Below are 20,868 nucleotides of genomic sequence, written 5' to 3'. Positions count from 1 at the left end.
TACTCAGTGTGTGTGTGTGTCTGTCTGGGTGTCTCTGTGTTTGTGTGTGTGTGTGTGTGTGTGTGTGTACGCGCGTGCGTGTGTGTGTGTGTCTGTGTGTGTGTGCGCGTGTGTGTGTGCGTGGGTGGGTGCTTGTGTAATGACTCTGTTCAGTGGAAATGTTATTCATAGCTCCGCAGTTTGTCATGTCGAGGTATTTCACCACAGATGGTTCAGTCTGATTCAGGCCACGGCTGTCGCTCCAAAAAAGGGGGGAAAAAAGCGTCACGGGCGCAGCGGCGTCGGTGGGCAGACGACGCTTTACCTTATGCCCGTCGGGTAGCCTGAGGGGCTTGGCCAGGTCCTCCCCCTCGGCGTACAGCTGCAGAAGGGAAGTGATGTCACGACCCCTGACGGCGGCGTAGGCCCGGCAGGGGTCGCCGCCGTCCTCCCGCCGTACGACGTACCGCCGGTCCACGTACTTCGCCACGATGTACTCCTTCCTGGCGTTCCTGGGTTTGGGTCAGGTTCATCCGGAAAAAAAAACCAAACATTTGAACTGGTAACCCTTTCAGGTTTGATGACCAAAATGAAAACATCGATTCAGAGATGGACGAATACTTTATTTATCCCGAAGGAAATTCAAGTTAGGGGGGACTAACTCAACATGGACTCAACGTTAGTGGGGTGGGAACTTACATGTCACTTTGTGGGAGGGGCTTAACAGAGTCATTGGGGAGTCCCGCCTCCATGATGTCGTTGAAACGTGTGTTGCCAATACTGACGGCCAACTGAGCAGAAGGAAACAAGAGCATTTAAGTGATTAATTGCTGCCGGGATGTTACGGGCATTTCAGCAAATGGAACACAAAGATGCTCAAATGAATTGTCTTTAATAAAAAGCTGGGAGGAGCAGCAATTCAAACGCCAATAGATTACCAGGAGCTCGGAGGTGCTGAGCACGTCCAGCGTGAGCGACTGGATCCTGGAGTAGTGGACCCCCAGCTCCCGGTGGATCCCAGAGCACTCGATGCACGTCAGGATGCCCAGGTTGGTGGAGAGCCATGTGGGCTCTGAGGTAGAGAGAGGGAGAGAGCGACGCGCACATAAGTAGACAGAGATGGAAGGAGGGGAAAATACATCAGACCTGGATGAAGACTAAATCTCTAAAGCAGCGATCCTTAAAGGGGACCTATTATGCTTTTTCGACTTTTATGACCTATAAACGTTGTTATAATGATTGATAGTCATGTTTAACCATGCTAAAGTGTCAAATAATGACGTACATGCATTTCGACATATTCCCTGCTGACAGTCTGGGGTGGCTGTGCAGAGCGCTAAACACTCGGGACAACGTTTGCGATTCACTTGTTCACATTTCCGGGAAATCATCTACGTAGAGGCACTCCTGCCGCGCCCCCATATGCCTGGTCAAATCTGCCCGCGCGCGCGCTTCAACGAAGGTAACCAATCACAACGGAGTTGGGTTGGCAGGAGGGGGGCGAGGGGGCGGAGAAGGACGAAACCGAGCGTTGACAGGTTAAACATGACTATCAATCATTATAACAACGTTTATAGGTCATGAAAGTCGAAAAGCATAATAGTTCCCCTTTAAAGGTGACATATTATACCACCAGGTGTGAGTGTGATTAGCCGTTACAAGCCGTTTTGAAAAAAGTGGGCGTGTCCCACCTAGATATATGATAGATGAGCAACGTTTGCTACAGTCCACTGAGTAGGCTGGTTGACTGATCTATCTGGCACACATCTAGGTGGACACGCCCACCTGTGATGTCAGAAGAGGCCGATTTTTTAAAACGGCGTGTAGCGGCTGATGACACTCTCTGCCCCACACACCTGATGACATAATATGTTACTGTTCATTTTTTCACAAACTGGTTGTCTTGCCGTCATTTTCCCCCACGTGACTTTGTCTGAGTACAAGGACATCATGCACGTCATTAAAAACAGCCAGACTAGCCATAACCACACCGTTACAAATCTTCCAGGGAGTAGGGACATTTAAGGGAAACAAAAGGCCTGTGATTGGCTGACCTGGGGCTCCGCAGTCGGCGCAGACGTCGTTGCCGGGCAGGTGGTGGAGCTCGGCGATGACGGCACGGGACAGCTCCTGGAGCCCGCTGTCCTGTAGGTGGAGCTGGTCTCCGCCCAGCGCCGTGTTCAGGGCCTCCTCCTTGCTGTTCTGCAGCACTGACACCCAGCTGCACGCGGACACACACACACACGGACACAGACACACACCTTTAAAGAGGGTGACAATTGATCCTGTTTCCAATTCAAACATGGAATTGTGCAACGCACAATTCCGGATTTTGCACGTGCATACAGGACATTACACAAAGACAGACACAGACACAGACACAGACACAGACACACACACACACACACATATACACACACACACACACACAACTGTGTGATTTTTTTATGTATCCTTTTTATGTATCCTTATGTATCCCATACTATAACTTTCGTTCTTTATTATTGCATCTTTTTATATTCTATGGGCTGCTGTAATAAGTGAATTTCTCATGTATGGGATGAAATAAAGTGCTATCTAACTTTAAAGAATGGGTAAGCAAGGAAAATAATTGATCATGTTTCCAATTCAAACATGGAATTGAGCAAGGCAAAATTGGAACATTTGTATTTTGGCATGTGCATACAGGACATTATACATACAAATATATCTCTAAATGACACATACTCCTTCCAGGAGTTCAGTCGACAAACTTGTTTTCTACCCAATAACCATTTCCCGTTGGGATCATCCTGTGTCCTTGTAGTGTGTGCGTGTCCCAACAGGCGTGCTCGAAGTTCCAGCGTTACTCAACAATCAAAGCTAAATCAATGACACTGAATATTAGTAGCACTCACAGCCTCCACAGTTCACCTCTCTTTACTTAAATTTATTTTGTTCCTATTTGCCCGAATGCAAGCCGATGCTTTCATCCGAGGTGACCTCCATTGACTTTAGAAGCATGTCATTAAGGAGCAGGTAGGGGGTCAGAGACATCTTGCTCAAGGGTTCTCATAGGCACCCCCTTTTCTACACTACACTGTGCATGGGGGCAGTGGCGGTTTTAGGCACGGGCGAACCAGGCAGCCGCCCGGGGCGGCATATTTGTGGGGGGCGCCAAATCACATGGGGGGGCACCACGAGCAGTACAAAACGCGCTGCGTAGCGGTTATCAATGAAGTACGACATAACTGGCTGCAGGCACACACCTGCTCGTTGAGAAGGTGCCGTGCACAGACGGAATGAAACCCCCACCGAAGTCCGTAGGTTCACGATACAACACCCCCCCCCCCCCCCCGCTTGTAGGAAGTCTTGCCCGGGGCGTAACTGGACGTAGAACCGCCACTGCATGGGGGTCACACCCAGTGCCTGTTGACTGAGGGTGGAACCAACACCCTTACCCCCGTCCACAATCCTGTCCCTCACTTCCTAACCACCCCCGGAACCACGCTGCTTCAAAAAGTAGTTACTTGCTGCAACGGTTGGAGGTGACTCTCTCCAACCGCTGTGAGAGACGGAGAGACGGATTAGGGTTCTTACATCAAACACTCCTCCTCGTCATCTGCCTGGAAATGGTACGTACGATTGCCTAGGGGAACAGAGAGAGAGAGAGAGAGAGAGAGAGAGAGAGAGAGAGAGAGAGAGAGAGAGAGAGAGAGAGAGAGAGAGAGAGAGAGAGAGAGAGAGAGAGAGAGAGAGAGAGAGAGAGAGAGAGAGAGACAGTGGCAGAGAGAGAAAAAAAAAGTGTTTAGATCCATTGCTCCGTTATAGAACGGAAACACCGTGGGATGAAAATAAACGTTATTTAATACAAATGTGGGGGCGAATGAGAAACGTATCCAACAAGCTTAGCTTAAAATAATCTTGGCACATCACGTTTTCCGGACTGTTATACATTCAGGATAAGAAACGTGTTTGGGGGGGGGGGTTCATGATGTTCCGAGGGGGTCGGGAGGTCAACGGTTAGGTTTTAGGGGAACCTACGGGTGACCAGGTCAAAGGTCCTCCTCTCCTCGGGGTTGGCCCGCACCTGGCAGGTCAGCAGGTTCAGCTTAGCGGGCGGGCGGTTGATCTACACACACACAAACACACAGACACACACACACATATACATACATACACACACAAACGCAGACACAGACACACCTAAGTCAACTGCTGTGTTGTCACACCATAGCTTTTTGCAAGATTACAGGCAGGCCCGTACTACAAAATCAGAGAAACAGGATTTCGGCAATGTCTGTTTCTACCACCGTTGCTAGGGGGGGGGTGTTGAAATCCGGTTTATAATCCCTGTTTGTAAGGTGGCATGCTGAAGACCTCCGTGTTAATCGTGCAGTGTAGTGTGTAGTGTGCTCCAGTGATCCACGTGGAGAGTAGCCTCCTCTTACCGTGCTGTGGGAGATGGTGAGGCAGCCGTATTTCACCCCACACTTCCTCTTCTGCCACACCTTCCTGATGCTGCACACCACCAGCGAAGAAGAAGAAGAAGAAGAAGAACACAGGGGTTCATGAGAACCTCATCCTGCAGATATTGCGACGCTGATGACGATAAGGCTGCAGTAGTGCACACACAAGAGTTTCCACCGTATGATTTAAATTTAATAAAAGGTTGATGTAGAGTCTACGTCAACCTTTTTATTCAATTTGAATCGTTTGGTGAACTTTTTTATTGAGTTTCAAAAGCAGGGCTGCGGACTGCAGTGACCCTCTCCGTGCCTGCTTACGTTTCCCAATTTCTGTTTCCATTCCCATGAGAAAATGTGCAAAAAACCCATGGTTGTCTTAGTCGACCACATCCCCCAAGTTAACCACAAACAATAATCTATATATATTGTGTATGTGTGTATATGGTCATTCGCACACACACACACGCACACACACACACACACACACACACACACACACACACACACACACACACACACACACACACACACACACCTGGAGCGACTCAGTTAGCCAGTCTGCCAACAAGCTCTATAGCAGGGGCCCCCTACTGGATCGCCCCCCCCCCCCCATAATGAAGACCAGCTGTGTTGGAAGAAGTCAAGAGTTCCCCTCCTCTTTTTCCACGACTTTCCAACTACTTTTTTGCGATCTACTCACAGCTCCCGAGAGAAAGATGTACTTTTCTTTAAATGCATTCCACTTTCATTTAAATCACAGCTCCGACCTGTTCTACGGCCTGACACCCTCACTGTTAAATTAACACTCCTATTCAGTCGTCCTTTAAGAGCAGTAACTCTGGTTAGACACTCGATTAAGTCCAGAGACCATTCCAAATTCCAAATTCCAAATAAGGCAACTGAGGACCATCGCAGAACAACAGACGCTAAGCAGTGTCGGGCGGCGCAGGTCAAAAACTAAAGATCAACTCTCTGGTTTGGATCGCTCGTCCGCCGCGTCGGCCTACCCACCCATCGCTCTTCTTCAGCAGGAAGCCAGACTTCTCCGTGCCGTACTTCTTGTTGCCCTGCGGTTGGTGAATGCTGTAGCCGTTCCCAGAGTTCTTCCTGTTCATGTACTCCTGGGATACAAACGAGAGATTTGGAGGGCAAAATATATTTATCGGGATGACGGCAGTTAAAAGGGATAATTCTGAGGTGCACAGTAGGAATGATTGACACGCATTCAAACATGCATGAACTAACCCAAAGAATGGGTTAGTTAGAGCACCAGCCTTAAAACCATAATAGTCTAGACTGAAATACCGGCAAAGTCCATTTTATTGGTACAGCCCTTAATCACAGTTACAGTTTGAAAGGGAATTTAAGCCCCATATCATACAATACAACACCCCATAAACCGAAGCCCACTAAGAGGCCAAAACCAAGTGAGGGAACCTCCAGGGGGAGATGCCGAATGGACAGATATATAACGGTAGCGGAATGACTACTCCATAGTGCCTCCCAGAAGGCGATCGGAGATGCATCAGTTGCGCTGAGCAGACACTGATGAATGAACATTATTTAAGTGAGGCCACGTGGACGTGGTGAAGGTCCCCTCTACCTCTTTGCCGTCCACCTGCAGCAGCAGTCTGAGAGAGTCCCTGAGTTGGGACAGCTGCCGCACCTCCTCGTCCTGCTCCAGACGCACCTACACACACAGACACACAAACACACACACACACACGCAAACACATACACACACGCAAAAACATACACAGACACAAACACACGCAAACACATACACACACGCAGACACACACAGACACAGACAGACAGACAGACAGACAGACAGACAGACAGACAGACAGACAGACACGCACACACACACGCAAACACATACACACACGCAAACACACACACAGACACAGACACACACAAACACATGCACACACAGACACAGACACACATACAGACACACACACAGACACGCACACAGACACGCACACACACACACACACACACACACACACACACACACACACACACACACACACACACACACACACACACACACACACACACACACACACACACACACACACACACACACAACACACAAACACACACAGTTAGCCCATCCAATATCCAATTTAGAATGAAACTTAAATAATTGGTTGGAACCACATATCCTGCAAAAACTTTTCCCTGCATCAAATTAGTTCCTGATGTGGCCTTTAGCTCTGGGTGTGGAGCAGAGATGCTTCATTGGTTCATCCAATAAGCCCAGCCTAATGCATGATGGGAGCAGCTCACGACTAGGGTGTGGAGGCACCCATGAGGAAGGGAGGATTACAAATCAGCACAATCAAAGGGGAAGTCTTGTGCGACCGGTTCGACAACAGCACAATCTGGGGGGGATCAACTTATCAGGATAGGTCTTGAACCTCGGTGTCTGTAAAGCACAGTCCTGGTTGGAAGAATGTTTTGGTTTTAGCTCCATGTGGGCTGGGGCTCTGGCGTGCCCGGGCTAGTCGCCGCTGCCGCACTCTCTGCCATGCAGAACGAGAATATCCTCTAACGTCTCCAATGTTTGTTTCCATTATTGCCAGGTAGTACCGTATTTTAGAAAGACTTTGGAAAAACCGACAAATGTTGGGACACTTTGAGAAGTGGTTGTGGTTCTGGAAATTTCCGCAATGTAACTGAACTCAGTCCGCTCAGCTTGGGGCAAGTATTGAATAGTTCTGGTGTCGGTTCCTTAAACCTCAGCCTTTTGTAACAAGAGCAACAGCAAGCCTTCCTGGCCCTCTGTTTTCAAGTTACTTCTGCTACAAAGCCAGGAAAGAGAGAGAGAGTGAATCAGTAAGTGTGTGTGATGCTTGGGTATGACGTCATCAGGATAAACATGGCCACAGATGTGTGTTGTGATAAGTATGCTGAGTCAGGGACATGGCCGATAACGGGGCCTGAGCAGCTGCAGGGAAGCATGACCTTTGACCTTCCAGTTCAGTAACTCTGATGACTCCAAAAATAATAATAACAAGATTGATACCACAGCTCAGCACTGTAGAGAGCAGGTTCCTTGCTGCATGGGGAAATTTCCATCGGGTCTGCCAGAAGCCAGGTCGTAATGGTACACAACAAAGTACATATATATATATTTTATAACATTTACCGCGTGGACCGAGGTGGCCAGCTTCTCCACGAAGGGAGTGAGGTTATCTGCCGCTTTCAACCCATCCTGGAAGAAACTGAGAGTGGGGAGAAAAGTGGAACAAAACAAAAAAGGATGATAGAGACAGTTCAGTACATCAAAACATTTCCACAGTAATTCAGGGTTTGCTTTCACCATAACAAGACACTCACCAAACATGCCTCTCACAGAAAGCGGCATTCTTTGGTTAAAATTGGCAAATTGTACTCCTAGCGTGGAAACTGGAAATTAAAGCTGGAATCAGATGACTGAAGCTAGAAACCTCAACCGTCGCAAACTGCTGATGTGCAATTCTGAGCGAGAATCCAATCATTATAGTGGCCAAAAGGACAAATCCCTTTTTCTTGTTTTCTCTCCATTTATGACCTATCCATCTATGACCTAATGTGAGATTTATGGTGACTTGTAAAAATAAAACTCCAGAGGGACAGTTTTTTTGCGACGAATCATAAATCCCAGACTTAGTTGGCTGCAAGAGAAAAACAAACATGTGTAGGGGACGGAGAGGCCTGGGGAGGTTTGTTTGAATCATACCTGAGCTGAGCCTGGAAGTACTTTATGAGGCTTTGGAGAAGATCTGGGCCCTGTCGGACCTTCAGCTCTTGGATCTTCAGAAGGTACTACAAAATTAAAACACAGACGGTAAAGAAAATCAAATTAAATGACGGCGCTGGTCTGTGTAAAATAGTGAGAGTGATAGAGTGATTTGCACAAACAGACACTTGTGAAAAAAGAAAGGGAAAAAATTCAATAAGCTTTTGTCAAAGTCTGTGAGTGAAATGTCCACTCCTTTCTGTATTGTTTAGTATAGCAAGCATCTGAAACTGTGTTTGACAGGTGTTGGCCACATTATATCAGGTCAAACCTTCCCATGACCCACCTCTCAATACAAATATTATTGATCAATTAATTCTTAAACAAAACAAAACATTAGCCTACTCAACCCGTTATTGTGACCTAGTTTTGATAATAGGTACTATTTGGGGATTTTCAATTTCCTGGAAGGACTGACTAAGATATCATTACTCTTCATAAAACACAGTGTACAGGCAGATATGCGAGACTCGACTGCAGTTCCGCAAAGCAAGATATATGGGCCAGTGTAAATTGAAAGTCTTCAGCTGGTTTCAGTCTTCTGATTTCCACCACTTTAACCCAGGGCCTGGGATCGACGCTTATGGAGCATGACTCTTCTCTGAATGGTTACTACAATAATGTCTGCATGCAATAAATCTCCTTGGCATTTAACTGTTGTTACTTTGATCCGCACATCAAGAGGGAACGATGGTTTTTGCTAGTAGCCTTTGCCCTTGACGCAAGACCATGTTCAGTTCAGACACATGAATCTCATTCGCTTTCTCTATTGTTAAAAACATCCAACCACATGTGGCCAAAGCGGATGCCAGGGTTGTAACGTTGGTTTCAGACCTCCCAAGACCTCCTCCACCGCAGTCATTCCGGCTGGTGGCGTGATGTTTTGCCTGGCACTGGATCCACCTACCTCACACATCTGCAGCTGGAAGACCCTCCTCTCCCTCTCCATGTCTTCTCCTCCTTCTGGTCCCTCCGTCCTGATCAGCCCCGGCTGCCTTCCCTTCTCCCGCCTCTCCTTCTCCAGCTTCACCCTGGCGGAGGAAGGAGAGGAAGACGAAGAAGGAGAGGAAGAGAGGAAGGAATGTCAATAGGGAGAAAGGGAAGAAAGAAAGAAGGGAACAACAAGGGGGGAAAGAATGAGAGAGAGAACAAAGAAAGGGTGAGAGGGAGTAAGAAAGGCAGAGAAAGGAAACAACAAGATAGAGAGAAAGAATGGACAAAAGTGAGAGGAAGAAAGACAAATTTAGAGAAATAAGTCTACTTATGGAAGCTCTTTCCTTCTCCTTGCATGCAGGGGAGAGGGGAGGACTCGGATAATAAGCCTAAAAGTTATAATTCCCTCCACACAATATAATGAAGCACATTAAAGCAGTGCCCAAGTGAGATTCAAATAATTTATTAAGTGAGCTTGTTCAGAAAACGGGCATTGGTTTAATTGACAAGCTCTGGACTTGGACTCGACAAACGTGGTCTTGACTACAGCTCTGCAAGAAAAGCAAGACCCATGCTGTCACCACAGAGGCAAATCAACCACTTATCATTTTTAAACCACTCAATGGACTACCGGCTGGTGTAACAAAACCGACGCTTTAAGCACGTGCATGTTTCTGCGACTTCATGGCCGTCTACGCTTTTACGCTCCTGCATGTTGCAGAAAATATGCAACAGTGACCACTGGATTCACACTTTATAATGGGGTAACAGAAAAAGGTGTTACACCGGTCCGGTCACCATAGTACCGGTCCGTGGCGTAAAAAAGGTAGGGGACCTCTTGGCTAGAGCACATGTGGTGCCTGATGATGTAAGCGGCCATACAGTTGACTTCCTGCGCCACACACTGTGCCATTAATGCCATGTGTTGGAACCGTTCCATGGAGGGGTTGACAAGTGTTTTGCGTTTCTCTTAGGTGACAAATAAAGTTAACCACTCACATCTTCGTGTCGTACTCCTTCCAACTCTTCTCCATCTGTTTCTTCAGCTCCTGGTGGGAAATAGGAAGGGGGAAATTAGAAAAAGATGCGACAAAAAACAGAAATGATGATGTTGGTGGGCGAGGTATAAACACAGAATCCCCACTGGAGGTCTTGAAGACTTGGATAACCAAATAACCAGCTCATTAATTTTTTTTTTGTCCTTCTGAGGTCTTATGTTGGGGTATAAAACTTAGGGTATAAAAGTGTTGCTCTTTAAATATTCAGCAATATTATCTGCCAGCTATTGGTTCACAAAAAGTTTGATGCTGACGAAGATGACTCCCATTCTGGTATATATAATATCCCACTCAAGGCTCTGCCGTTATACTTAAAATCAGCTGCGGGCCAAAGACAATCAAAGCTAGCAAGGCTTTGATTGCAATGGAACAACGACTGCACACAAGCTTGCTACTTTGTCTAGGTCTACACGTTACGGCAGGCCAGCTAATTTGTATCATGTAAATGTATTAGTACATTTCCATTTGTGTGCAATCAATGAAATAAGAGTCTGTTGAAAGTCACTTTGGTGGTGATTCAGAGCAGTTAATAGTTAATGAGCATCAATGTCATTTTTCGGTTATTAGACCAATACAGTTGCTACAATACTATATCAACATTCATGGAATGCCTCTTGTCCATTCAAATTACCTGGTCGGATCTAAAGATAATTAATTGTAAATAATTAAAATGAGCACAAAATGTCATAGCTGAATATTTATCAACTGTTATTGACAGATTCACTAATTCATCAGAAAATGCCGTGCTATCAACTCCTATGTCTTGCTAAGTGTGCATGATGTCTTTATTGACCAGGTGCTGCTACAGTACAGTGATTGTTAGTCAGTGTGTAAGTCTGTGGTTACTGGAGCCTGATTGTACAAACTTATCAACAGAGATCCACAGGAGATGGCTGTGATACCCAGCTGGGGCTATCATACACAGTCACAACACTATCCATCTGGCCTTCTTTGCTCCTATTCATGGAATACTTCCTAGTAAAGGGTGGCTATCGTTCAATGTACCAAATAGGACACTGTGTAAACTGTTACTACGGTTAACTTCTACTGACTATGTTTCTCCCCTGTGTTAAAGTAAAATACGAAACACAGACTTGCAAACATTTCTGTTGCATCTCAACCAGTAGCTGCAGGGAAGTCATTTAAAAGAAGGGTTTATATCCACTGTTTCAACACGAGTGCATTTTCCCACTCCGCTCCCTTGACCGACATCAAGGGGCGAGCCAGCAGCAGGTCTGTGTATGTTAGTGTGTGATAGCAGCTGGCCCTCACCAGCCGTCCCTCCCTAGTCTCTGTCTTCAGGACGTTCTCCAGAGGGAAGGCCATGATGTTGTTGAGGTTCTGCACCTGTAGAACAGCGGAGGACATCAGTGGAATGAGCATTCACGATTTAGCATGCACTCATATCCCAAGCGTTTAATAGATACGTTTCATTAAGGAGCAGGTAGGGGTTGGGCATCTGGCTGGCGCGCACGCACGCACGCAGTCACGCACGCACGCACGCACGCACGCACGCACGCACACACACACGATTATGAGGTCTGGGAAACCATTCATGTAGGATTTACAAAACGGTGAGTCAGCGAGCGTTTTGAGGTTTACGAAATTAAACAAAATAAAACACTGCAATGCAAGAATCTCTAGAGGACCTCTCGGGAGTATGATTCAACGCCTCAAAGTGCTTGCTGGCCTCGCGACGGGATTAGTGTCAGACCACGAAGTGGTTTTCAGCACATCCATGCGGCATGATGCAGAGTCATAAAAATCAAGCAGCTTCCCGAATGTGGTAAACACAAAAATTGAAAACACACTCGTTTGAAGGTCTCTTAGCCTCTGCCAAACACTCACACACGGTTTACATAACTGTAATCAGTAACTCTAGAACCAGGGATAACGTATCCTGCCCCCTTTGTCCTGCCCCCCACTGTGATAACGACAGAAAGGGTCTTCGGTTTTGGTTGTGACGGGATAAGACAAATTCAATCGTTTGTTGCCTCAGCCCAGGTACCCCTCCATGGAAGACTTAAGTGAAAACAATATTTAACCTAATTTTACAAAAGTATATACAGACCTAATTAATATAACTGATTAGCCCATGTCAGACAATATTACCCACATTGACCTCTGTTGAGTCTGACTTATGACAAAGCACCATGATCAGATAAGCGAGTATTACATCATCCCAGTTTTTTGACGACGTGGATAACACTGGGAGTTTCCGCAATGGTTCACACTGGCCTCGTGTAACTAAAGAAAGCGGTCAACCTAGTGTGTCAGGAAACATCGATTTATGGGAGGAATTTGGCCGCGTTGGTTTTGGTTGGCCCCCAAAAGTCTAGGGTAGGGAAAATCCTGCATGTTTGACCCTGGGACAGACATACAGACCCACACACAAAGAGATGAATTCAAGTACACACACTCGATTACTTTAAAAATCCTATTCTGAGTTTCATGAAAACACTTCCTATTCACACCCCCCACATAGGAAACGATCCCCTGTCGGACCTCGACTGAAACCTTCCCAACGGCGGGGGGGGGGGGGGAATCCACCTCCTCATTCACGCAAGGAGGTCCGGGATAAATTAACATCGCCATGGAAACAATTGGTAGGTGGGTTCCGGACTCCCCCGGATTTAGAGCCTCCAGAGGAAAAAGCGTGCAGCTGTTGAAAAGCCACTCCCTGTACAGCAATAGAGCCATGCGCGCACACGCCAAACACACAAAATGAGACAGATTTGGGGGTCTCCTGCCACAGAGTAGCACCTTAGCCATCAGCAGTCATCTCAACAGACCCATAGACACACATAAATACACACCAAGAGCCAAGCAAAGGTGATTGAGAGTTTCATATTATGGTTGCAGTAAATCCGACGCAAACGTGTGTGTTAGTGTGTATTTGTATAGAACTTGCTGCTCAGGTTTAGTCAGCCAAGTGTGTGAGCTACTCAAATAAAAGTTCAGAAAATCTAATCGCTGCAGATGCCTCCTTGAGGAAGGAAGCCTTCACTGGCCCTTCCTTCCTCCCGTGGGGGTTGTGTGTCCTGCAGATCGTCCTCACTCCTCACCAGGTTCTTGAAGAGTGCCGTCACCTCCCTGGTGAACACGGCCAGGTTCAGGAAGCCCGTGGATACCTCGTTGTTGTCCTGGATCAAGTGGCTGTTCCCCAGGTTCTCCAGGACCTCTGTGTACTGCTCCTTGTTGTCAACGTGGGCTGAGGCACACCGGGGAAAAAACAAATGCATTTGGTGTTGGGCAGTCCGTCTGTAGAACTGTGTTCCCTCTTAATGGGATGTGTCGATGTTTTGAGGATTTTTCTCAGATTTCAAACCACTGACCGTAGTGGTTTGAAATAGGAAAAACACCCATAGTAGATTGAGATTAATACATTTTTACCATTTTGGATTGTGTATAATAGTTACATCTCAAACTCCAGAAATGTAGGGATGTTATACGATGAATATATACATACCGTTAACAGAAAAGTAAAGACTAAAATTGACACTCGTATAGATGGGGTAAAAGGGGGCTAATTGTCATGTCTGGTGGTGAAGGAAGAGCACTTTGATTAAAAGTCCCCTGGCAAACACAGTCCAGCCATGTGTTCTGAATGGGGACCGGGTTGCATTCATTTTGGGTGAGGGAACAAAGAGAGACTTGTTAGTTTGCCAGGCTAATGTTGATCCAAATCACAAAAGGTCCCTTTCCCAACTTGGGGTCCTGACCCCCAATGTCCCCTGTGTGTGTGTGTGTGTGTGTGTGTGTGTGTGTGTGTGTGTGTGTGTGTGTGTGTGTGTGTGTGTGTGTGTGTGTGTGTGTGTGTGCGTGCGTGCGTGCGTGCGTGCGTGCGTGCGTGCGTGCGTGCGTGCGTGCGTGCGTGCGTGCGTGCGTGCGTGCGTGCGTGCGTGCGTGCGTGCGTGCGTGCGTGCGTGCGTGCGTGCGTGCGTGCGTGCGTGCGTGCGTGCGTGCGTGCGTGCGTGCGTGCGTGCGTGCGTGCGTGTGTGGGTGTGGATATCACAACAAAATATGCCTTGGTTTGGTTGAATAACAAATTAAAGACAATCTCCCTCTGATGGCTGGCCTGCTATTACACACACAGTACTGTATAATCTAGGCCTCTTATTACATACACAAGACTGTACAATTTAAGACCCAAGGAAGTTGCTATCTGAAACATGTGTTTCAGTGAGCTAGTAAGGGAGTGCGACTTTGATATAGGGAGTAGGTGTAGAGAAGTACAGGGAGCAGCGGTGAGTCTAGACCACATGCAAAGCATCATGACTGATTGAGGGGTTCAACTTCAGAATGAGAGAAGGGGGGCGGCCTAGCATTACTGGAACTGACTTATACGTTTTATAATGAGATTCAGTTTTGTGATTAGAACTCTTTGTACTTCAGTAATGACAGCCGTGGTCACGTCTCACGTGTCGATTTTTTGTTATCTTTTTTTCTTGTTCTTAGTTATCGCTGACCCATGTTCGGCTCGGCTGAATGATGATATCTTTCTTTCAGTTTCATCTGTGTGTGTAAACTAGTCCATGGTCAAGGTACACTGTACTTTACTTTAGCAAATGTGGGGGTCATGGGACTAGGAAATGAGAGAGAGAGAGAGAGGGGGGGAGAGAGAGAGAGAGAGAGAGAGAGAGAGAGAGAGAGAGAGAGAGAGAGAGAGAGAGAGAGAGAGAGAGAGAGAGGGAGAAGAATAGAGACAGAGAGAGCAGGGGACAGGAGAGGGAAAATACGATTTTACTAATTGGTTCTACTCATTCTACAGTACAACCTATCTAAACATCTCTCTATGCCTCACTCTGGGCAGTTGGATATATGACTCACAATTCTTCAAAAGATTACAAGCTGAAGCCTGGAAATGAGAAGCAGACCTTGGAACCACAACAAAAAACACTTTCAACTGCTCTGCACTCAATTCAATGACTAGATTTTTTTTTTTTTTTTTGTGCAAATAAACAAGATTAAAAAAAAAAAAAGGCAAGAAGATTTGCATAGACATACATAGATGCACGGGTGGGACAAAATTGTAAGTGACTAGATGACTAGATTATCCCATTGGTGCACATGGATTGGTGCACATGGATATTAGGGTTGGGAAAAATAATCGATTCTTCGATGCATCGCGATTCTGTGTAGTACGATCCCGTCTTGATTCAGACAAGTTAATAATCGGAAAAAATAATTATATATTTATTATTTATTTTTATTATTAAATTTGTTTGCCTCCTGAAACATTCTGTTCGACAGAGAGAGAGTAATTGAGTAGTTTTAAAATTATTTAAAGTATTGGCCAATCTGATTTGTCTGGACGCGATTGCGATTCAGCCTATGCATAGCATGCACGCAAACTCACAGCCAGACACAAGGACGAACAACAAGTTCTTATTCTTACAATTGACTAAGAGCAGCTTTTTCTTTCATGACATAGAAGAGAAAGATTATCAAGAAAAGAAAACTAAATCTGTTTATTTTTTTCTACTTCCGTAGTGTGTTGTAATGCAAGCTGCATTGATTATTGCATTGTTCATAGAAAGTCATATTTGTGACAAAGGCTTTTTCTCTAATAAAATATTAGATAAGGTAATTAATCTGTTGATTTCTTTAATGATCATCACAAAAGTAGGAAGTGATTAGCAAACCCAGTGTAGCAAATTCAGATTTTTTTTTTAAATCCCGCATGGAAATGTACATTAAAAAAAAATTGCTTCGAGATGCATCAATAATCATTTTAGAATTACATCGTTGACAAGACAATCTGAATCGGAATCGAATCGTATCGTGAGGTGCCAAGAGATTCCCAACCCTAATGGATATACATCAGGAGTATAATGATAACACGTATTGTATAATTATTATAATATAACAATCCAAAACATCTCCAACCTAAACTACAGATTAGGTTGTTTGTATAGGTCATCCAAAACGACTCGTATTAATGTTTTTACTTTAGCCACCACTATCAACTGTTCGAAGAAACAGCAATAAGTACGTTAAGTATGTCAAAGTCTTGCCGAAACCAAATGGATGACATTTTAAAATAGTTTCGGCATTAAAATGTGTTTCGATAACATTTCTAGCAATACGTATGAATTTGATTTACGTAATCTGAATGTATATGATGTTTAAGGATGCCCCAGGGACCCTCCTTACCAGGAACACACAGTGTTTGGCCACTGTGGAGTTGTCTGACTAAGGATGCCCGAACCACCACAACTGACTCCTTTAATCCTCAAGTAGCACACCAGTTGCATAAGCTAACAAACAAACAGCACTCACAGGTAAGAAAATTGCTAGCCTATGAGGAGACTTAAAGATAAGTCACAAGTTTCACCTTGTAAACAACTAGGAGCTGACAAAAGAACAATAGCACTCCAAGGAAACATTCTGAAATCCTCCTTCTCACTTCGCCCTGGCCTCTCTGCAGTTCATATTTGTGGTGAACCACGATGGAAGAACATGGCTGGGTATTAAAACAACAGCCTCCTACATATCACAAGCACAGTTACAACATAAGGCACAGAGGCTCAAATATCACTGTCGTATTCTTGTTTGAACAATCCCTAGTTTATGGGTTTACCTGAAAGATGTTACCTGGTAGGATATAGTGGTCAACAACGCAAGGCCCACAGATCGCTTGACACAGGCACAATTCAAGGCCACCACATTTATGGGCCAAATTCATAAGGAAAATATATACCCTGCGTGGACCATATGAAGCCATATAAACCATTTTAGAACAAACAGCCCGGATCTTCTATAGCCCCAGTCACAGAAAAAATACTATATGAAGTAACTTGATGATGAGGTCATCTAAAGTGTTGTGCAGTGCAAATACATTTGAACATCCTTATTGACCCAATTGGAGTACAATGTGAACAAAGGCATGCAACTCATGCATTTTGTGTGTGTATATATTTTGTTTGTTGTGTGCGTGGGTCTTACCAAGTCCAGAGCTGTGTATAGCCTTGATTATCTTCTTCATCCTCTGCAGAGTTGTCTGGTCCAGCTCCAGGCACTGTAAAGCACATGCACATACACCAATTATTCTCCATCAAAAGGCGTTGCAAAGTTCAACAGATGAGTCAATACTTGAAAGCAGTCCAGCCTGTCAACTCCATGTGCGATCACATCATCTTATACACAACCCACTCAGTGAGTGGGTTGCACCAACTGGTCTTTACTAAGCCTAGTCTTAACGGCCATGTCTGTCTTTAGAACAAACTTTTAGTCTGCGGCACCAATCAAACATACGCCTAGTCTTAACTACGCCCAGTCTTAGCGATGCGATCGATCATGCGAATGCCCGCGCCCTACGTTGTACGTTGTAAGGATAACGTTACATTCTTGAACATCTCCTGTTTAATTTGTTATACATGTGCAACATTACGGAGGATTGAGGAAGAGAGAAGGCCGCTGGATGGACATCGATATCTGAAAATGGACAGAGCTTTACAGCGAGCACATGAACACCCTGACTGACCAACAGTCCAAAGTCATAACAAACATAAAAAGCAGTTGAGACTTTGTGTCCGCCGTTTATGACATCTGGTGGCACGTGCAGACCTCCCCGTTTTGCCAACCCCGGTTACGACCCTGGATGTATGAGACGCACCATTGTGAAGCACTTTAGTAGTTGCAAGAGAAGCCGCCCAGACGTTGTCTTTACGCCTGCTCCTGATTAGGTGTAAGAGTAGATAGTGCAACCGGCCTCAATATTAGTTTGGACTTGGAATGACAAGTTACGACGGTCCTAGTTGAAGACTAGGCCCTGTTGGTGCAACCAGCATGTCTGTCCCCTTCCTCTGCGCTCACACCTGAGACAAAACTAGTTCTAGCGAAACGATGAAGGCGTTAGTTGTTTGAGTCTATGAGTCTTTATTTAACAAGTCAAATAAATACCACGCATCTCGTTTTTTTGTACACATTGTATCCTATTGTCTGCCTTTTTAAAGCGGCACGTCAGGGCTGCAGTTTGAATAATCAGAACAGGCACTGTCAATTTAGCCCCACTTAAATAACACAATGCACCCATCCCAACGTAAGCATTTATTGTACCACTCAAACCTGTTCCATTCCCCTGAATAACCCCGCTTGTTTCGTACTAGGCCTGCCGCCCACCACCGTCACCCCTTCCATGCATCCAAAATGGCTTTAAAAGGGTCTGTAATGTCATCACAAACAGATAACCCTTATACAGGTCTTGTACCAGTTGTTTCCACATGCCCCAGTCTCCGGCCAGTTCACTCCACTCCTTTAATGTCACTTCTTTAATTAAAGAGCAGGCTTGGCGCCTTATAGACTTCCGGTAACACAGGAAAGAAGTGATTTAGAAGCGAGACAGGTCTTCACGGCCTCAGAAGATGGTCGGATTAAGGTTGGATTATGGTTGGCAGACGAAGGGATTAGAAAATAAATAAACTGAATTGGAATTAAAGACCTTGGTATCTGGGAGATTGCAAAATCAAACTTGGACAGGCACATCATTCATTCAGACAGACACATGACAACACACATAGACATCCCAGTCGTACAGGGTGTGGGACTTACGGGGTGTATGACAGACACTCTGGTGTCATTGTGGCCTCCTCCCTATCCTCGCATTGTCTCTTGCACCAACAACACGTCATGCTGTTGCTGTGTGTGTGTGTGTGTGTGTGTGTGTGTGTGTGTGTGTGTGTGTGTGTGTGTGTGTGTGTGTGTGTGTGTGTGTGTGTGTGTGTGTGTGTGTGTGTGTGTGTGTGTGTTTGTGTGTGTGTGTGTTCCTGTTTAAACCATAAACTCAGCCAGCTGATGTCACAATCAGTGCATGTTCGTTCCTGGTTATTGAAACCCATGAAATAACATCTCCTCCATAATGCCTTGTGGTTTCTAGTCATTGCTTCAAACAGCAAACAGTTAACTTAACAGGGTTAACTATCTACACTGACTTTTTCCTTCCTCCTCTCTTATCAGTGGCTTTATGGAGGGACATGCACCAGTGTATGTGTGTGTGTGTGTGTGTGTGTGTGTGTGTGTGTGTGTGTGTGTGTGTGTGTGTGTGTGTGTGTGTGTGTGTGTGTGTGTGTGTGTGTGTCTGTGTGTGTGTGTGTGTGTGTGTGTGTGTGTGTGTGCGTGAGACCATCTGTCTATGCACATGTGTAGCATTCCAGCCCTCCCAATGTCATAGCTGCAATTCCAGCTATGCATTTTCCAGTGTGATGCCACCATTAATAATAAGAACCATATTACTACAGAATGACAGATCAACACAGAAATCTCTTGATCCCACTATTTACATGTTGTGATCATGGAGTCAGGAATACTGTGGATAAGGAATAGTCATATTCCTTATCCATATATGCTATTAAACATATATGCTCCATGTTTCTAAATTGTGTTAGGGCACACATTTGTACATTGTACAGTATTTTGGTCCAAAACATGGCTTCTGTCCACAATTGACTGCTAATTTATATCACTTAACCATGGATGCATGTCCAGGCAGAACCGTAAAGGACAAAAAAAACATAAACACACCAACCTGGAAAGCTTGACCTCAAACTTCAATCAGTTTCAGCATCCTAGTTATACGCTAGTATAACTATATAATAAAGCCTACTGCCGGTTCATTTGAACGTGTGTGTGTGTGCGTGTGCGTGTGCGTGTGCGTGCGTGCGTGCGTGTGCGTGCGTGTGTGTGCGTGTGTGTGTGTGTGTGTGTGTGTGTGTGTGTGTGTGTGTGTGTGTGTGTGTGTGTGTGTGTGTGTGTGTGTGTGTGTGTGTGTGTGTGTGTGTGTGTGTGTGTGCGTGTGTGTGTGATTGACTGCCGTCAGTAAAAACGTCTGGTTCAACAGTGACTTACAGGGAAGCTATGGGAGCTATGCAGGTACTCCGTCGTGACGACTGTTCAACCTGCAAGCGGGCATGTCTATTTGTTTAAGCCAGCTATCGCGTTATCTGGAGTTCGTTTTCGTAAACAAGAGGCCAGCGTAGCCTTATATAATATTACACTTGACACATCCTGCTTTTCGAAAAGTTAGTATTTGTCACACACAGTGTAGCCTACAGTGAGAGGGCATGCCTCAGATCCAGCTATGTTTTAGACAGGCGATCAGACAAAGGTGCGCGCACTTAACATTACCTCCTCTACAGCCGAAACTGTGTTCCGACAGTCGCTCATTTTGGACTGAAACGTGGATGTCCCCGGCGACGCCAAATCCTCATTTGTCAGATGGACGAAATCCGAAATGCTTATTCTCTCCGGCATCTTTTGGTGTTACGTTGGCACGGTCTTACTGCGTGGAAAAGTTCCTTAAAAGTTTCATGCACTCATATTCCGATTGAAGAAAAAAAAACAGCACGCTCCGCTCTCCCCCCGTGAAATCAGCAGCCAGCGAAGATACTCTGTGTGTCTGATATCCACCTCTGCAGCAGCTGTGTGTAGTAATGCGTGATGCCTGGAAAGTTGACTGGGCGAATCGTCCTGACTGAGGTTCGGTGTTCCTGTGTGAATGTGTGCGTATACGGTGAAGTTGTGCGCGTGTGTCCGCGCGAGCCCGCCTGGGGGGAGGGAGGGAGGCAAGAAGGGAGCGATTCCATCATCACGTGGGAATGTTTGTACTTTTTGGCACACTGAACAGAGAGAGAAGTAGAGAGAGTGCATTTCTTTGACCTCG

The 20,868-nt window shown here is 45.7% G+C and overlaps 1 protein-coding gene across 3 annotated transcripts in view; it reads right to left on the bottom strand.

Annotated features, from left to right (window-relative positions):
* Positions 1 to 20,868, bottom strand: part of asap3 (ArfGAP with SH3 domain, ankyrin repeat and PH domain 3) — a 38,046-nt gene that overhangs the window by 16,636 nt on the left and 542 nt on the right. Inside the window, exons 1-17 of one of the 3 annotated variants that reach the window (XM_060052770.1) lie at positions 20,334 to 20,760; positions 17,157 to 17,229; positions 13,274 to 13,419; positions 11,481 to 11,555; positions 10,150 to 10,199; positions 9,125 to 9,248; positions 8,158 to 8,243; positions 7,585 to 7,660; positions 6,031 to 6,117; positions 5,439 to 5,548; positions 4,410 to 4,479; positions 4,003 to 4,090; positions 3,559 to 3,607; positions 2,034 to 2,200; positions 918 to 1,051; positions 679 to 770; positions 305 to 491 (exon numbers count right to left, since the gene is read on the bottom strand). In XM_060052770.1, coding sequence (XP_059908753.1) covers positions 305 to 491; positions 679 to 770; positions 918 to 1,051; positions 2,034 to 2,200; positions 3,559 to 3,607; positions 4,003 to 4,090; positions 4,410 to 4,479; positions 5,439 to 5,548; positions 6,031 to 6,117; positions 7,585 to 7,660; positions 8,158 to 8,243; positions 9,125 to 9,248; positions 10,150 to 10,199; positions 11,481 to 11,555; positions 13,274 to 13,419; positions 17,157 to 17,229; positions 20,334 to 20,459 — 1,740 coding nt within the window. In that variant the 5' untranslated portion in view covers positions 20,460 to 20,760. Of the gene's footprint in view, positions 1 to 304; positions 492 to 678; positions 771 to 917; positions 1,052 to 2,033; positions 2,201 to 3,558; positions 3,608 to 4,002; positions 4,091 to 4,409; positions 4,480 to 5,438; positions 5,549 to 6,030; positions 6,118 to 7,584; positions 7,661 to 8,157; positions 8,244 to 9,124; positions 9,249 to 10,149; positions 10,200 to 11,480; positions 11,556 to 13,273; positions 13,420 to 17,156; positions 17,230 to 20,333; positions 20,761 to 20,868 lie in introns of those variants that run through there. The other 2 variants (XM_060052771.1, XM_060052773.1) reach the window with 2 other exon arrangements.

Source organism: Gadus macrocephalus, chromosome 5, assembly GCF_031168955.1.
Source record: "Gadus macrocephalus chromosome 5, ASM3116895v1".
NCBI classification, from domain to species: domain Eukaryota; kingdom Metazoa; phylum Chordata; class Actinopteri; order Gadiformes; family Gadidae; genus Gadus; species Gadus macrocephalus.
This window is presented reverse-complemented; position numbering and strand designations above follow the sequence as displayed.